A 13,506-nucleotide genomic window follows, 5' to 3' on the forward strand; every position below is an offset into this window, starting at 1 on the left:
AGGGCTGCGGGATGCGGCGGAGCTCTACAGACGTAAAGGAGGACACACTCTGGGCCATTTCCATAGGGGAGCCGCCGGGACGGAGCCCAGAGGGGCTCCGGGCGCCCTTGTGGGGTGTTGTTGAAGGGTGTGCTGTCCCGAGCCAGCACTCGGCGCTGTCCCCGCCCACCCAGCCTGGTGACCACCCTGTGACCAGGCAGTCCCACGACCCGGGTCTCCAACACAGGTCACATGCGGGCAGAGGGCTGGGTGAGATGCCAGCCGCCCCGGGGCCTGTTCAGCTCCTCACGACACCGTGGCCTCATCGGGGGGCGGGGGCTGGGCACCTCAAGGATCCCACATCCACCTCCCAGCTCAGGCTGGGGACCAAAGGCCCAAGCACACCTGTGGGGTCAGGACACACAGGCCTGAGGGCAGAGTTCAGATCAGCGTAGGAAAATGGACCCAGAAACAGAAATTGGGGTCCCTTCTCTCCACCCCCCCCACTGCGGTGTTTGCTGTAGGAAACTCTGTGCCGTTTTTGAGGCCTCCCAGGGAGGGGAGTGACAGGCTTTATGGGAACCTCCCTTCCATCGTCCCCTCTGGCAACATCCTCACGTTCCGTCGCGTCCTGTTCCTGGGGTGACTGAGGCGGTCACTTGTGGGTGGTGTGGGGTCCCTTGAGAACTTGGGCTCCCCTGGCATCGTCCACCCTCCCATCCCCGGGGGGCCCGCAGACCCACTGGCTGTGGGCGACGCTGACCCTTGGGCAGCCCCGGGGTCACGTCCAGGGACACCTCGGAGTCATTTTCAGGAAGTTCCATGCTGATGCTTGCTGACGGGTCACGTTCCCAGCACTGCAGAGTCAGGCCCAGGCGCCGCTGACCCGGGGCTCGTGTCACGGGCTCTGCAGGGAGTGTTCTCTGGGGTGACTGGGGCTGCACCCCCCCCCCCCCCGTACCTGCCCTTCTGGGCGCACAGACCACGCACGACCAAGGGTCTACAGAGCTGCCGACCCCTCCCGGGTGGGCTGGCAGCCAGGTCCCCGGCCCACGGCACGACCACGCTGTCCTCACCTGCTCGCTCCTGGTCCCGGGCAAAGTCGGGAATCCTGCGTGGGTCAGGTGGCTCAGCACGTATTTTGCTCCAGGAACATTCCAGAACTTGCGGTGTGGTCTCTGCAGTGCTCTCTGACCAGCATTCCTTTCTGTTTGGCCTTTTCCAGGTGGTGTGTCCAATCTGGATCCCAAGTCCTCGTTTGAGGGCACCAAACTGGACGTGGGAAACATTGTGCTGGCGTTGTACAGTGGCCTCTTTGCCTACGGGGGATGGTAGGTTCCGGAATGTCGGGGTCTCTGGGCCTTGGGACACGCAGGCTGGGTGGGCCCCGAAACGTCCAGAAGTCTGGCCCTCCGCGGTGGTTCTGGAGAGTGGCAGGAAAGCCTCTCGGGGCCGCCGCTGGCCCCTCGCATCCCAGAAGAGCACAGAGAGGGTTCCAGAGCAGCCCCGGGCGCTGTCCGCAGCGCGCCTCGGCCCCTGAGAAGATGCTCCTGGAGACAGATCTCTGCTGACGGGCATAAAGCATTTAGGCTGAAGGCCCTGAGCCGGGTGGTTCTCGGCCTCTCCCCACCAGGAGCGGGGACCCTGTCTGTGGCCCTTGCCGGCGCCTTCCGTCCCTCTGGATCCTCCGCTGTGGCCCCTGCCCCTGGGCCAGGCTGTACTGAGCCGTGAGAGTGGCTGCTGTGCGGCAGGCCGGCGGGCAGGCAGGTGAGGAAGGCGCTGGAGAGGGTCAGGCAGCGGACAGGGGTGCCTCGGGGCACGCTTAGTGGAGTGGTGCCATTTAGCACGGGCACTGAACCCGTGCGGGCCGCCTTTGAGTCTCTTTCCGCGTGGCCTCTGAGCCTGACCTTGAGTGCTCAGCGTGGACGTTAATATCCGCACACGAAGCGGGCCTGTGCGGGTGGCGGTGCCCAAGACGCCGCCGTTCAGGCTGGACCGTGCGCCCGCCTCAGACACGGTGCTGGTGCCTGGGGTGGGGGACGCAGCGGGTCAAGGACAGGCTGCTGGGGGGGCGGCTGATTTCCCTCAGGACAGGGTGTCGCCGTGCCAGTAGGCGCCCCTGTGTCCCCAGCTGCTCACCAAGTGGTGGGGGGGGGGGCGGGTGGTGGGTGCGGGGATCTCGTCCCCAGGGGCCCAGAGCAGCCAGGAGGGGGTCCCGTGGGATCTGTATTCCCCTAAGGATTGTGGGAGGGAAGCATAATTAAATTCTGCTCTCTCGATTCTAGGAATTACTTGAATTTCGTCACGGAGGAGATGATCAATCCCTACAGGTACGAGTGTGAACAGGGACTTCTGTCATTTTCATGAGAGAAGGTTCTGCCTCCCAGCCACCCACGGGCCCACCCACGGCCGGGAGCAGTGTGGGGCCTTGCAGGGGGTGGGGGTGGGGGGCTTTGGGGTTAGAACTCGTGCTGGGGAGGTGGGTGCTGGTTTCCAGCCTCACACCGGCCACGTGGTGGCCAGGTGACCTCAGACGAGGTCCCCCCTCAGGACAGGCAGGAATTCCTGCTTCACGGACCTGGGCTCGGGGATGGGGGGTTGAGTCTCCAGCCCCGGTTCACACAGCTGCCCGTCCGCAGGGGCCAGCTTCCAGCCGCTAACCCGTGCTGGTGACACGTCCCGCTGGGCCCTTCCCCACGCCGTGAGGCTCAGGACCCGGCTCCTCGCCATCCGGTCTGGCTCCACGCCGGGCTGCGCTTAGCTGACGTGCCCCTCCCCTTCTTTCCAGAAACCTGCCCCTGGCTATCATCATCTCCCTCCCCATCGTCACCCTGGTGTATGTGCTGACGAACCTGGCCTACTTCACCACCTTGTCCACGGAGCAGATGCTGACGTCAGAGGCTGTGGCCGTGGTAAGACGCCACCCTCCAGCCTGGCCGGGTCACCGAGAGGCCCACCCTGCCATCTCTGAGCCCCCGATGCTGAGCAGACCGGGCCCCTCGTCCTCGAACCACACGCTACCCGGAGGGTCAAGCTGTGCCTTGCTTAGTCCCGGGAGAGAGTAAGGTGCCGGCTCTTAACCCTGGCTCACGTGACACGCTCGGGGTGTTTGAAAATGCTGGTGCCCAGCCTCCCCCAGGCCAGCGCTCGGTCAGCACGTCTGTGGTGGTCCCAGCCAGAGTGATTGGGTTGTTTTAGGTTTGTTTAGTTTTGAGAGAAAACACACAAGCAGGGGAGGGGCAGAGAGAGGACGGAGCGAGAATCCCAAGCGGTTTCTGCACTGTGCACACAGAGCCCGACTCAGGGCTTAAACTCACAAACCGTGAGATCATGACCTGAGCCGAAGTCGCGTCCTGAGCTGCCCCTGCTGGGCATCGTGGACGCTGGGTTCAGAGGAGGGGCGTGGCATCTCCGGGTCCCACAGAGGCGGCCGGTTGAGCGCCTTGCCAACCCCCAGACCACACGGGGGTCCCCAGAGCCGGTGGTCTCCCCACCTGCAGTGCCCACCCCTTCCACCTTCTGAACGAACCCCAAGCCCCGCTCTGGGCCCGGTGTGCGGGGCCGGCCAGAGGTAGCACTTGTGCTGACGGGGGAACGTGGGTGCCCGTGAGAGGTGCCCGAGGGAAGTGCCCACAGGTGTGGACAGGGAGTGAGGCCCGGGGCACCGTGCCAGACGAGGCCCTGTCCCTGGGACCGCCCCCCCGCAGTCCAGTCCCCAGGGGCTCGCTCCGTGTGCAGAAGCCTCCTGACGAGCACGTAGGAAGCCCTCACCAGGAGGGGGCCGGGCCGGGAGGCGCCGCGGGGCCTGGGGGCTCACGCTCCGTGTTTGCCTAGGACTTCGGGACCTACCACCTGGGCGTCATGTCCTGGATCATCCCCGTCTTCGTGGGCCTGTCCTGCTTCGGCTCTGTCAATGGGTCCCTCTTCACGTCTTCCAGGTGAGCCCACACCAGGACCAGCCTCCTCCTGTCACCCGGGCTCTGTGGGGGCCGGGGCGGAGTGGGGGGCCGTCCCTGCCCACCGCCGTCCAGTGCGTGTTCGAAAGCCTGCTTCCTCACTGAGGAATACGTAGCCATCAAAACGTCCCAGTAATGCAGAACTACGGGACCCGTGGCCTCTACCCTGCCCCCCTGGTCCCCTGCCCACGGGCGACACGACTGTGTCCTTCTGGAATCTTTCATGGGTTCGCTTCACACACGGCCCGGAGGGGGGGACGGAGGCGAGGAAGGCTGAATTTGCCCCTTTGCCAGCTGAGCCCATCAGGGCCCCTGAGAAGCCCAGCCCTTGGGCCCGGCCCTCTCCGCTCCCCGCCCCGCCTGGGGGCCCACGGGGCAGAGGCTGAACGCTCGCTCCTCTGTCCGCAGGCTGTTCTTCGTGGGGTCCAGGGAGGGCCATCTGCCTTCCGTCCTCTCCATGATCCACCCACGGCTCCTGACGCCCATGCCCTCCCTCGTGTTTACGGTAGGCAGGCTGTGCCGTCCAGAGTCCTGTCTTCAGCCCCAGTTGAAACGGGAGACTGGCGCGTCCCTCGGGGCCCGCCTTGGGGGGCTCCCTGGCGGGAGGCCACGCGTTCCCTCTGCGCGAGGCCTGTCGCGGCTCCGCCTGGCGTCCGCTGGCTGCAGACGGGAGGTGGACGCTGAGACAGAGCCCCCTGACGCCAGTGTTTCCTCACGTTCTGCTTTCACCGAATGCCAAAGGGCACCGGCTTCTTTCATTCCCAATACTACGCGTAGTGGCTGTAAAACAGAAAACCTCGGAACAGCCTGGAAGCGGGTGAGGAGAAGACTCTCCCAGGAGACCGCTGTTGACAGGCAGCTCCCTGAGCTGTGCGGGCGCCGTGCACGCACAGCGTTTGCTTGCTTGACGATCACGTTGTGCGTTTTTCTTCAGCTCGTCCGACGTCTGCCTGTGTGGGTGCACGCGGGGTGTTAGTTCTTGGCCGCTACGGGACTGACACCCCCCCCCCCCAGGCCATAGGGGAACGGCTCTCGTGCGGCTGGAGGCGCCTCTTCCCGGGTGGCTCCCCACACAGCCACGGGCAGGAGCACGCGCCACGTTTTCTGTGACCTGGGCTCAGAAGTCACACCCCGTCATTGCTGTGCTTTTCTGTGTTGGGAGTGCGAGCCCGTAGGCCCAGCGGACGGAGGGTTTAGGTCCACCTCTCGGAGAGAGAAGGATCAAGCGATTGTTGGATGTGTTTTGTTTTTTTATTTATTGTATCTTATCAATTTTTTTAACATTCATTTTTGAGAGGGAGAGACAGAGCGTGAGCAGGGGAGGGGCAGAGAGAGAGGGAGAAGCAGAATCCAAGCAGGCTCCGGGCTCCAAGCTGTCAGCCCAGAGCCCGACGCGGGGCTGGAACCCACGAACCGCGAGATCGTGACCTGAGCTGAAGTCGGACGCTTCACCGACCGAGCCACCCCGGCGCCCCCGGACGTGTTTTAAAACACGGCAGGGTTCAGTCTCAGTGTTGAAACCGCCACGTGGTGGTCACGGCCGGGGTGCGCCACGTTTGTTTAAACGACCCCATAGTGCGCCAGTGACGCCGCGGCGAGGGCGGGGTTGGGCATCCCCTCCTGCTCCCCGTGGCGCGTCTGTCTCTTCCGTAAAATCCAGGCGCCGTCACTGTTTTCCCATTTGCTCCTGCCTCTGCTCTCGGAGAACTCACGTGTTGTCCAGACCGGGCCCTCCCTTCGGAGCCAGAGCGAGCAGGTGTGGTTTCCCCGTGTCGTTCCGGCTGTCCTGCTCACCGCGTCCCCGTTTCTCTGCTTGCAGTGCATCATGACCCTCCTGTACGCCTTCTCTAGAGACATTTTCTCCGTCATCAACTTCTTCAGCTTCTTCAACTGGCTCTGCGTGGCCCTGGCCATCATCGGCATGCTGTGGCTTCGCTACAAGAAGCCCGAGCTGGAGCGGCCCATCAAGGTGAGGGCCTGGCCGCTGGGGCGTCGGCACGGCCCGGGGCCGGTCGGGGGGTTGGCAGTCACGCACCTGAGAAACAAGGTCCGAGTGTCCGTCAGAGCCCTGGGCTGGGAACCAGGTGGTTCTGTGCCTGTGGCTTGTGGCCGGGCCGGCCGCTGTCCCTCGCTGGGTCTCTGTCTTCCCTCGGCAAGCCAGGGGTCGGGGCCCCTTGTCCAGAGCGTTCTGGTAAGGATCGAGCAAGGTAAACGTGGACGTGCTTGTCCGCTAGACCGAGAGTGACTGTTCCTTGGGAATCTCTTAAGTGCTGACACGTGATTGCAGGTGCTGGGGGTTCATCAAAGGATAAAACTGACCCCCTGAGTCTCTGGCCCCCTAGAGCTTCTGTTAACATGGGAGAAGCAGCACACGAGAACCTGAGTGCCAGGTGGGCGGGTGGCCCTGACTGGCCTGGGGCCGCGTGGAACAGCATGTCTGGGGAGGAGCAGGCACCAGGGCGGGAAGGGGAGGGGGAGGCCAGGTGGGGTGGAGGCGGAACTGGGGCCCCCCGAGGTCTGCCTGTCCGTGGCGCCTGCCCCGGCCTCGCCCTGCCCGGGAGAAAGCCGGGTGCCGGCCCGGCCTGAGGTGGGCGCTCTGCCACCTTGTCACCTGCCCAGGGTGACCTGGTTTCTCCTAAAAGGGGGACCAGGAGGCTGGGCCCCTGCTGAGCCCCGACACTCACATCGTGGCCAGCTGGTGGCAGCTCCCGTCCCTCGTCCTCTTTGTGGTGGCGTGTGGGCCTGCCTGGCAGTGGGCACCTGTCCGTGAGCGTCCTCCCTGGCTCCCCGCCCAGCGGTCCTGCAGAGGCCAGCGGCGTCCAGGAAGGGTTCTTCCGGGGGGGACCCGGGAACCTGGGCCATCTTGGCCCTTGCGTGTGGTGGGCTCTGATTCTTTGTCAGCCTGGACAAGGGGTGGCCGCTGTCCTCGAGTTAGGCAGGGCCCGTGGTGGGCTCTGTGCCCAGGTCAGCAGGGGCCCGCGGTGGCCACTGCCCTCGTGTTATCTGGGGCCCGTGGTGAGCTCTGCCCGTGGAGCCAGGTGGTGCCTGCAGTGGGCTGACCTAGTGAGACCCCTGTTCATCATTGTTCCCCCCGGGGTCTCCTGCGGCGTGAGGATGAGCTTGCCTAGCAGAGGGCACGGGGGAGGCAGAATCGGAGGCAGAATTGGGACAGGCGCCCCCCCCCCCCCCCCCCCCCCCCCTGGGTCTGTGGGCGGGTCTGTGGCTCCTTTGCCTTGAGCTCTGCGGGTGGGCTGTCTGCCCCCTGCTGTGCAAACCGCCGCTCAGCCTGTCCACAAAGGGCCCTCTGAGAAGGCAGGTGCTGCCGTGTTATTAGCGGGTAGCCGCGGTCTTCCCAGAAGCGCCGGGCCCCCGCTCTGGGTGACGGCGGGAGGGGTGCCGGGCCAGGGTCTCCGCCCTGCGACGTGGGAACCGGTGAGGCCGACCTTCCCTGACCTCGGGAAGCCTCCAGGGACCAAGCTGGTTGTCGCCTGTCAGCACCCCCTGTGCTTAGAGCAGTCATCGCCCGGCGCCGCGCGCGGAGGGTCGGGGTCGGGGAGGGGGACCGAGGCGAGGTCCCCACGGTCAGGAGCCCCCACCTCGCGCGAGGCCGGCTCCGAAAACCAGTGCGGGCCGCGGCCGGGCAGGAGCTGGAGCGGCCCCAGAGGTCGGAGCCCTTCTCAGCTGGGGCGGGGGCTGGGGTGCAGCGTGTGCCCTGGGGGTCCCAAGGGGGGGGGGGGTGCCTCCAGCAGGGGCTCGGGGGACACGGTGCTTTCCCCGGGTGGACGGGACTCGTGACGCAGCGGGCAGTGGGAGGTGTGGGAAGGGAGTGCCTGGCGTCAGCTCCCTCCCCGTCCCCGTCCCCGTCCCCAGGTGAACCTGGCCCTCCCAGTGTTCTTCATCCTGGCCTGCCTGTTCCTGATCGCCGTGTCCTTCTGGAAGACCCCCGTGGAGTGTGGCATCGGCTTCACCATCATCCTCAGCGGCCTGCCCGTCTACTACTTCGGGGTCTGGTGGACAAACAAGCCCAAGTGGCTTCTCCGTGGCATCTGTGAGTGCCGTTGGGCCGCAGCCGGGGCGCCCCTCGTCCCCACCCGGGGGCCCGCCGCCCCCTCCCCCCCCGCCCCAGAGTAGGGCCATTTGGCGCTCTGACCTAACCCCACCGTCCAGGAGCAGTGGGGCGCGTGATGTCCCCAGGTCCCGGGGTCGGCCAGCGTAGGAGAGATGCATCCCTGGCGGGGGGCCCATGGAAACAGCAGGGTTCGGGCCCTGGGACGTGGGTGGCAGTGACGTTCAGCCCACGTGGTCCGGGGCTAAGACGCTCAGCTCGGCAGCAGCTAATCTCAGAACAAGGGATTCCAGAAAACCAGGCTGCCTTTGACGAGCGATGAAATCCCTCCGTCTGTCGCCGGCTTGAACGCAGCTGGTTGACCCAGAAAGGCAGCGGAGGAGAACGCAGGGTCCCTGCACCGCCGTCCTGGGTGCGATGGACAGGCCAGCTTCAGGACCCTGTACTGAAACAGCCTGTACTGTGGCGGGTCCCTGGAGGAGTCAGGCGGTCTGCAGGCCTGTGCCACCATCACCACGTGCCGTGGGCCCTCGTGAGCTCTCATCGGCGCCCGCCCGCCGTCGCGTTGGTGAAGCTTTGCTTCCAGCCTAGACCGCCGGCTCCCGGTCGGTCATCTTTCACCGCCCCATGGGCCCAGAGCAGGAACCCCTCCGCCCTGATGTCAACACCCAGGATGAGTGTTCCCAGAATCTGTGGTGGCAGGTGTCCATCGGGCTCCAGCCCCTCTGCGGGAGCACAGGCGAGCCCCGGAGGAGGAGGGCATGCCCCAGCCCTCCAGCAGCGGGCCCTGCGCCCCATTGTGGTTCCTCATAACCCTGGGCTCTGAAAGCGAGGTGAGGGGTGGGGCCGGCCCCTGCCTGTTGCCAGGTTCCTTGGCCACCCCAGCCGGGTGTGCAGGCTGGCACCCAGCGGCAGGGAGGCCGCACGTCGGGAAGGTTCACGTAGGAAGGTGGCCGCTCTTGCGGCTTTGGACGGCGTGGCCACGGAGGGGCAGGGGGAGCCGCGGCCCACATCACGCGGGTGCCCCCCCAGCCTAATTCCTCTATTCCCTCCCCCCACCAGTTTCCACGACGGTCCTTTGCCAGAAGCTCATGCAAGTGGTGCCCCAGGAGACGTAAGCGAGAAGGGCCGAGAAGCTGCCGGAAAGAAACGCACAAAGATTGTGATAAAACAACTCACCTCGAAAAGCGACTCTAGTCCGGTCATCCAGGCAGCTCAGCTGAGCGCCCCACACCGTCCCTCCGCCAGGTCAGGGGGCCGGGGCCACAGTAAAAACTGGTACGAATCTAGTCCCAGAAAGTGAACTTCCACCCTTACCTCCGTGAGCGGTGGACCGAGGAGAGGCTGGGCCCCTGGCGCCCTGCGGACCATTGTCCACGTTGGGCCCGTCTCCTTCCCACCTTGGTTTATTTGTATTATTTTTTTAACTTAAGTTTTAGGTCAAGTTGACAACACCATGATGCTTAGTTTCTAAAGAACTGAGGGGGAGCGGGGAGAGTTTCCCCTCACGCCCCCCACGGCACGATTGCCTCAGAGGGACCAGGTCGTTTGCGGAGCGCGACCCTCGGCCTGGTCTCGGTGCAGGCTCCCGGGAAGGGAGGGATTCTGAGCACCAGACACTCCAGTCCCACGAACAGAGCGCCCAACACTCCGGCCTCGCCGCGTGGACCTCAGAGCTGCACTGACAGACGGCGGCCCAGACCACACGCTTGGCTTTTTTTTTTGTCGTCGCTTGTTGTCGTAGACGTAGTGATTTAGCGAACACTAATCTCGGGACTTAGGTCTCTTTGCCTTAAAGACCCAAGGGTAGATTTCCTCTCCCGTCCCCAGAAGAGAGAAGAGAAAGTCACTAGAACAGCGGCCTTCAGAGAGTGACGCTGGCCCCAGCTCCACACAAGGCGGGTCCCGAGCCCGGTGCCTGCTGTAGGTGGGGGCCTCCGACAGAGGTCACGGGCAGCTGGACGATCCCCGAGCTGAGCCGCCACCGGTGTGCACTACCCGGGATGTCGGTGCAGAGCCAGCTCCGGGCCAGACCCCAGTCACCCGGGATGCACAGGGCTTCCGACCTCGTACGTCCCACCCTGGACGCCAGCCTCAGCAACGGCAGCGCCATGGCAGGACTCGGACGTCTTCTGTGCCCGTCGGACGTGGGCCGTGGGTGGCGCCGCCTCCAGCCCGCTCTGCATACAGCATCAGAACCGGGCTATAGCTTTTTCAGGCAAAGCCCCAGACTTGGAATCTTCTAGAACCGACCAGATGAGAAAGGCAGACACTGTGACCCCTCGTGGGCTTCCCAGCCGGGGAGTCCCTCAAGGCAGCCGCCTCCCAGCCGGGGCCTGAAGAACCGACCTCACGGGCTGGACGACACCCCAGCCAACTGCCTGGCCCCAGCCCCGGCCCCCTCCTGCACGGCCGGGCCCTCGTCACCGCTCTGACTGCTGCTCCGGAGACTTGTGTCTCTGTGGTTCCCAAGGCGCCTTCCCCAGGGGCGGCAGCTGGGGCCCGGCCAGTGTGTCCTACTCTGGCTGGCGACCCCGGGTTACCGCTGTGTGAGGGCAGGGAGCACCGCCCTCCAGGGTCGTGCATCTCCCACCAGACCCCCATCTTAGGCCCCGGGTGGCTCTGCTTTGGTCCCTGACTGCTGACCACCTCCCCAGGGGCGCGCTGAGCTGAGCCCTCAGGCGTCCGGAGGCTGAGAAGTGGGCCGGGCCGCCATTCCTCCTGCTTGGGGGCTGAGCACAGCGCTGGCTCTGGGGGGACGCAGGGGGCTGGGGGGCGGGTGTGGGGAACTGGGGCAGTGTCGCCTTGCGGGGGTGGACCGGGGGCCCGGGGACCCTGTCTCACACAGGCGGCACTGGAGGAGGGGTGCTGGAGGGGGCCCCGGGAGGTCACAGGTAGTTCTGACATGCGACTGTCCCCGCATCTGGCTGGCAGGTCTGCCGTGAAGGGGGGTCGGAGCCCAGGCTGCAGTTCCTGGAGCTGTGCCCCCCCCCCCCCCCGGTCCAGGGACCCCCTCAGAAGGCGGGGACCACCCAGGCGCCATGCAAGCCCGCAGACACTACACGGCGCCTCTGTGGTGACCTTCCAGGCGGGACAGGGACTCTGTCCGACCACCCTACTGACAGGTGCCCCCGAGCGCTCCCCATTTGTCAGGCTTCGTTTGTTTTAAACCAAACCCTGTCATAACCATGAGCGTTTGTTAGCGGTTCTGCTGTTTGATCCTGTCCCACGTGTCGCTAATTTGCAGGGTGCTGTTGGCAGTATGTCTATTTATTTGCGGGGTCGATGGCCTTGCTGCTTCACAGTGTTCCCGCTGTCTCGTGTCCCTGTTGGCGTCGCGGCCACGTCAGCCCGGCCGGGACACCTGCCGCGTAACGGTGTCGCTTCGTGTCTCTTTCTCTTTTCCCGTTAATGGCTAACCTGTTGCGCTGGGCTGGTTCAGGGTGGGGAGTTGGGGGCTTTTCGTTTGTTTTTTAAAGAAAAACGATCAGAATCTTAAGTGCTGCGGGTGGTTTTCTGTGTCCTGTTTCCAGCGCCACGTTCTGGGTGTAGGGACGGGCCTGGGCATTCTCCCCACAGACGGGGGTGACCACACACCTCCTGGCCCACCTCATTCGTTCGCTCATTCATTCATTCACCGGCAGGGCCTCCTTGGGGCCGGCAGAGCGGGAGGCCGGACGTGGGGGCCGTGGGCCCTGTCTCGGGATGTGTGGTGAAGGCCGGGCAGGAGGCAGAGAGGCTGGGCGAGAGTCGAGGTCGGCCTCTTGGAGGGGCCGCCGGAGTCCGGATGGAGGAGACCCCGAGGCGGGGAGAGCACCACGGGGAGGCACGAGTAGCTGGGGGTCGGGAGGGAGGGCGGCCCCCGGTGGAGCGGGGCCGAGAGCCACGGTGACACGGGCCCACGGACGGCACTCACTCAATTCCGGCAAACTCCATTCGGAGCGTCAGCGTTCGTACGGGGCCTTGAGGACCGGCGGGACGGGGGTCTGCCGGGCCGGAAAGGGTGTTTCGGGGCAGCCGCAGCCTGTGCCTCGGTGAATGAGGCAGGACTGTCCGCGGCAGCTGCCTCGTGAGCCCGGGTCAGGGGCACGAGGGCACGAAAGAGTGGGACTGAGGGTTCGGGTGCTCCGTGAAGAGAGCATCTGCTCTGTCCCGCGGACAGGGGGCCCACCAGAGGGAGGGGGTGCTGCCTGTGGCCCCGAAAGCCGCCGGGCGCGGGTCCCCGTTGCTGCCACCGAGAACACCGGGACCACCACGGCCCAACCACACGCGGGCTCCCTGCACACCGAACCCCAGAGCCGAGCGGCCTAGGGGACCCCGCTACACCCCTGCTGGACACCCTCCCCCCCCGCCCCCGGGGGCCAGGTGCCCACGACGGTTCTCACTCCTGCCCGAGTACCGGGCCACCCCGCTGTCTGCTCCCGGGAGCCCAGCCGCACTCGCACAGGAGTCCTGCTTCTGTCCCAGAGAGGCACGTGGGAAACCTCGTTGTGACTGTTCCGTGGCCCCAGCGCCCCGGGCAGCTGCCCTTTCTCTGTTGTTGATGAGATAGTGTCCTGACGCTGTAAAGGACAGTTCTCATACCTCCCATGGGGAACAGCCACACACCAGCAGTCCGGCTCTCCCTGTGAGGGGTGGGCAGAGAGAGAAGGTGGGAGAGAGGGAGACGGGGCAGAGGGAGGGGTGGAGCGGGGAGAGAGATGTCCACGAGGCAGGGCACCTACTCAGCCACCGTCCCAGGAGAAGAACGTGTTTGCAGGAGCGGCGGGGAGGCGGGGAGGTTGTGGGGTGCCGGCTGCCACAGGAGACCCCTCGTGGCCCCCCGGTTTCTAGAAAATCCTGCCAGGCTCGCCGAATTCACCAGGTGCTCGTCTGGAGAGCCCGGGAGGGGGTGGGCTGGGTCAGGCCAGCGACAGCGAAACCCGCACCATTGCCCGTGCGATTAGCCGGATGCACCAGCAGTACGGGGTTTCGGTGGCCGCAGAAGAGGGGTCAGGCAAGTGGAATGGGGATTCCGAGCACAGCTGGAGGGGATGGGACATCTGGGCCAGGTGACAGAGCTCAGGAGCCCCAGGGTGTCACAAGGACCCCAGGGAGGGGGCGCTGCGACCGCCCGGAGCTCCCCCTGCGCGTGCACCTGCCTCCGGCCGAGGCCCTTTCTGAGCCCCCTGAATACAGGAACTTGTGTGGCCTCCAGAGTCCAAATCCTCGGCCCCCTCCGGACCAGCCCCTGCACATGGGGAAGGAGGGAGGGGCCCCGGGCCTGGAGCCCAAGTCCTTGGGCGCCCTCCCCGGTGAAAGCAGGCAGGCCCTCTCCCCTGCGTGCACGCGGGCTGCGCACACTAGACGGGCCCCCCCTGTGGCCCGGAAGTCCTGCGTGCCCGCACGCCGAGCAGGCCAAGGGCCGCCCTCTGGACTTCTCGGGGTCCAGTTCAGGCAAGACCCGGATCTTATTCTTATCCAAAGAGTGATTTAATCCTGCAAGTAGGAGCTCGACGATGTAAT

At 65.5% G+C, this 13,506-nt stretch overlaps 1 protein-coding gene across 1 annotated transcript in view; it reads left to right on the top strand.

Moving 5' to 3' along the window:
* SLC7A5 (solute carrier family 7 member 5) overlaps nucleotides 1-10,781 on the top strand; it is a 31,585-nt gene extending 20,804 nt beyond the window's left edge. Inside the window, exons 3-10 of the mRNA XM_030298694.1 lie at nucleotides 1,205-1,310; nucleotides 2,265-2,309; nucleotides 2,768-2,891; nucleotides 3,814-3,917; nucleotides 4,344-4,440; nucleotides 5,755-5,904; nucleotides 7,806-7,983; nucleotides 9,064-10,781. Coding sequence (XP_030154554.1) covers nucleotides 1,205-1,310; nucleotides 2,265-2,309; nucleotides 2,768-2,891; nucleotides 3,814-3,917; nucleotides 4,344-4,440; nucleotides 5,755-5,904; nucleotides 7,806-7,983; nucleotides 9,064-9,119 — 860 coding nt within the window. The 3' untranslated portion in view covers nucleotides 9,120-10,781. The remainder of the gene's footprint in view (nucleotides 1-1,204; nucleotides 1,311-2,264; nucleotides 2,310-2,767; nucleotides 2,892-3,813; nucleotides 3,918-4,343; nucleotides 4,441-5,754; nucleotides 5,905-7,805; nucleotides 7,984-9,063) is intronic.
* The last annotated feature ends 2,725 nt before the right edge of the window (nucleotides 10,782-13,506 follow it).

Source organism: Lynx canadensis, chromosome E2, assembly GCF_007474595.2.
Source record: "Lynx canadensis isolate LIC74 chromosome E2, mLynCan4.pri.v2, whole genome shotgun sequence".
Taxonomy (NCBI): Eukaryota; Metazoa; Chordata; class Mammalia; order Carnivora; family Felidae; genus Lynx; species Lynx canadensis.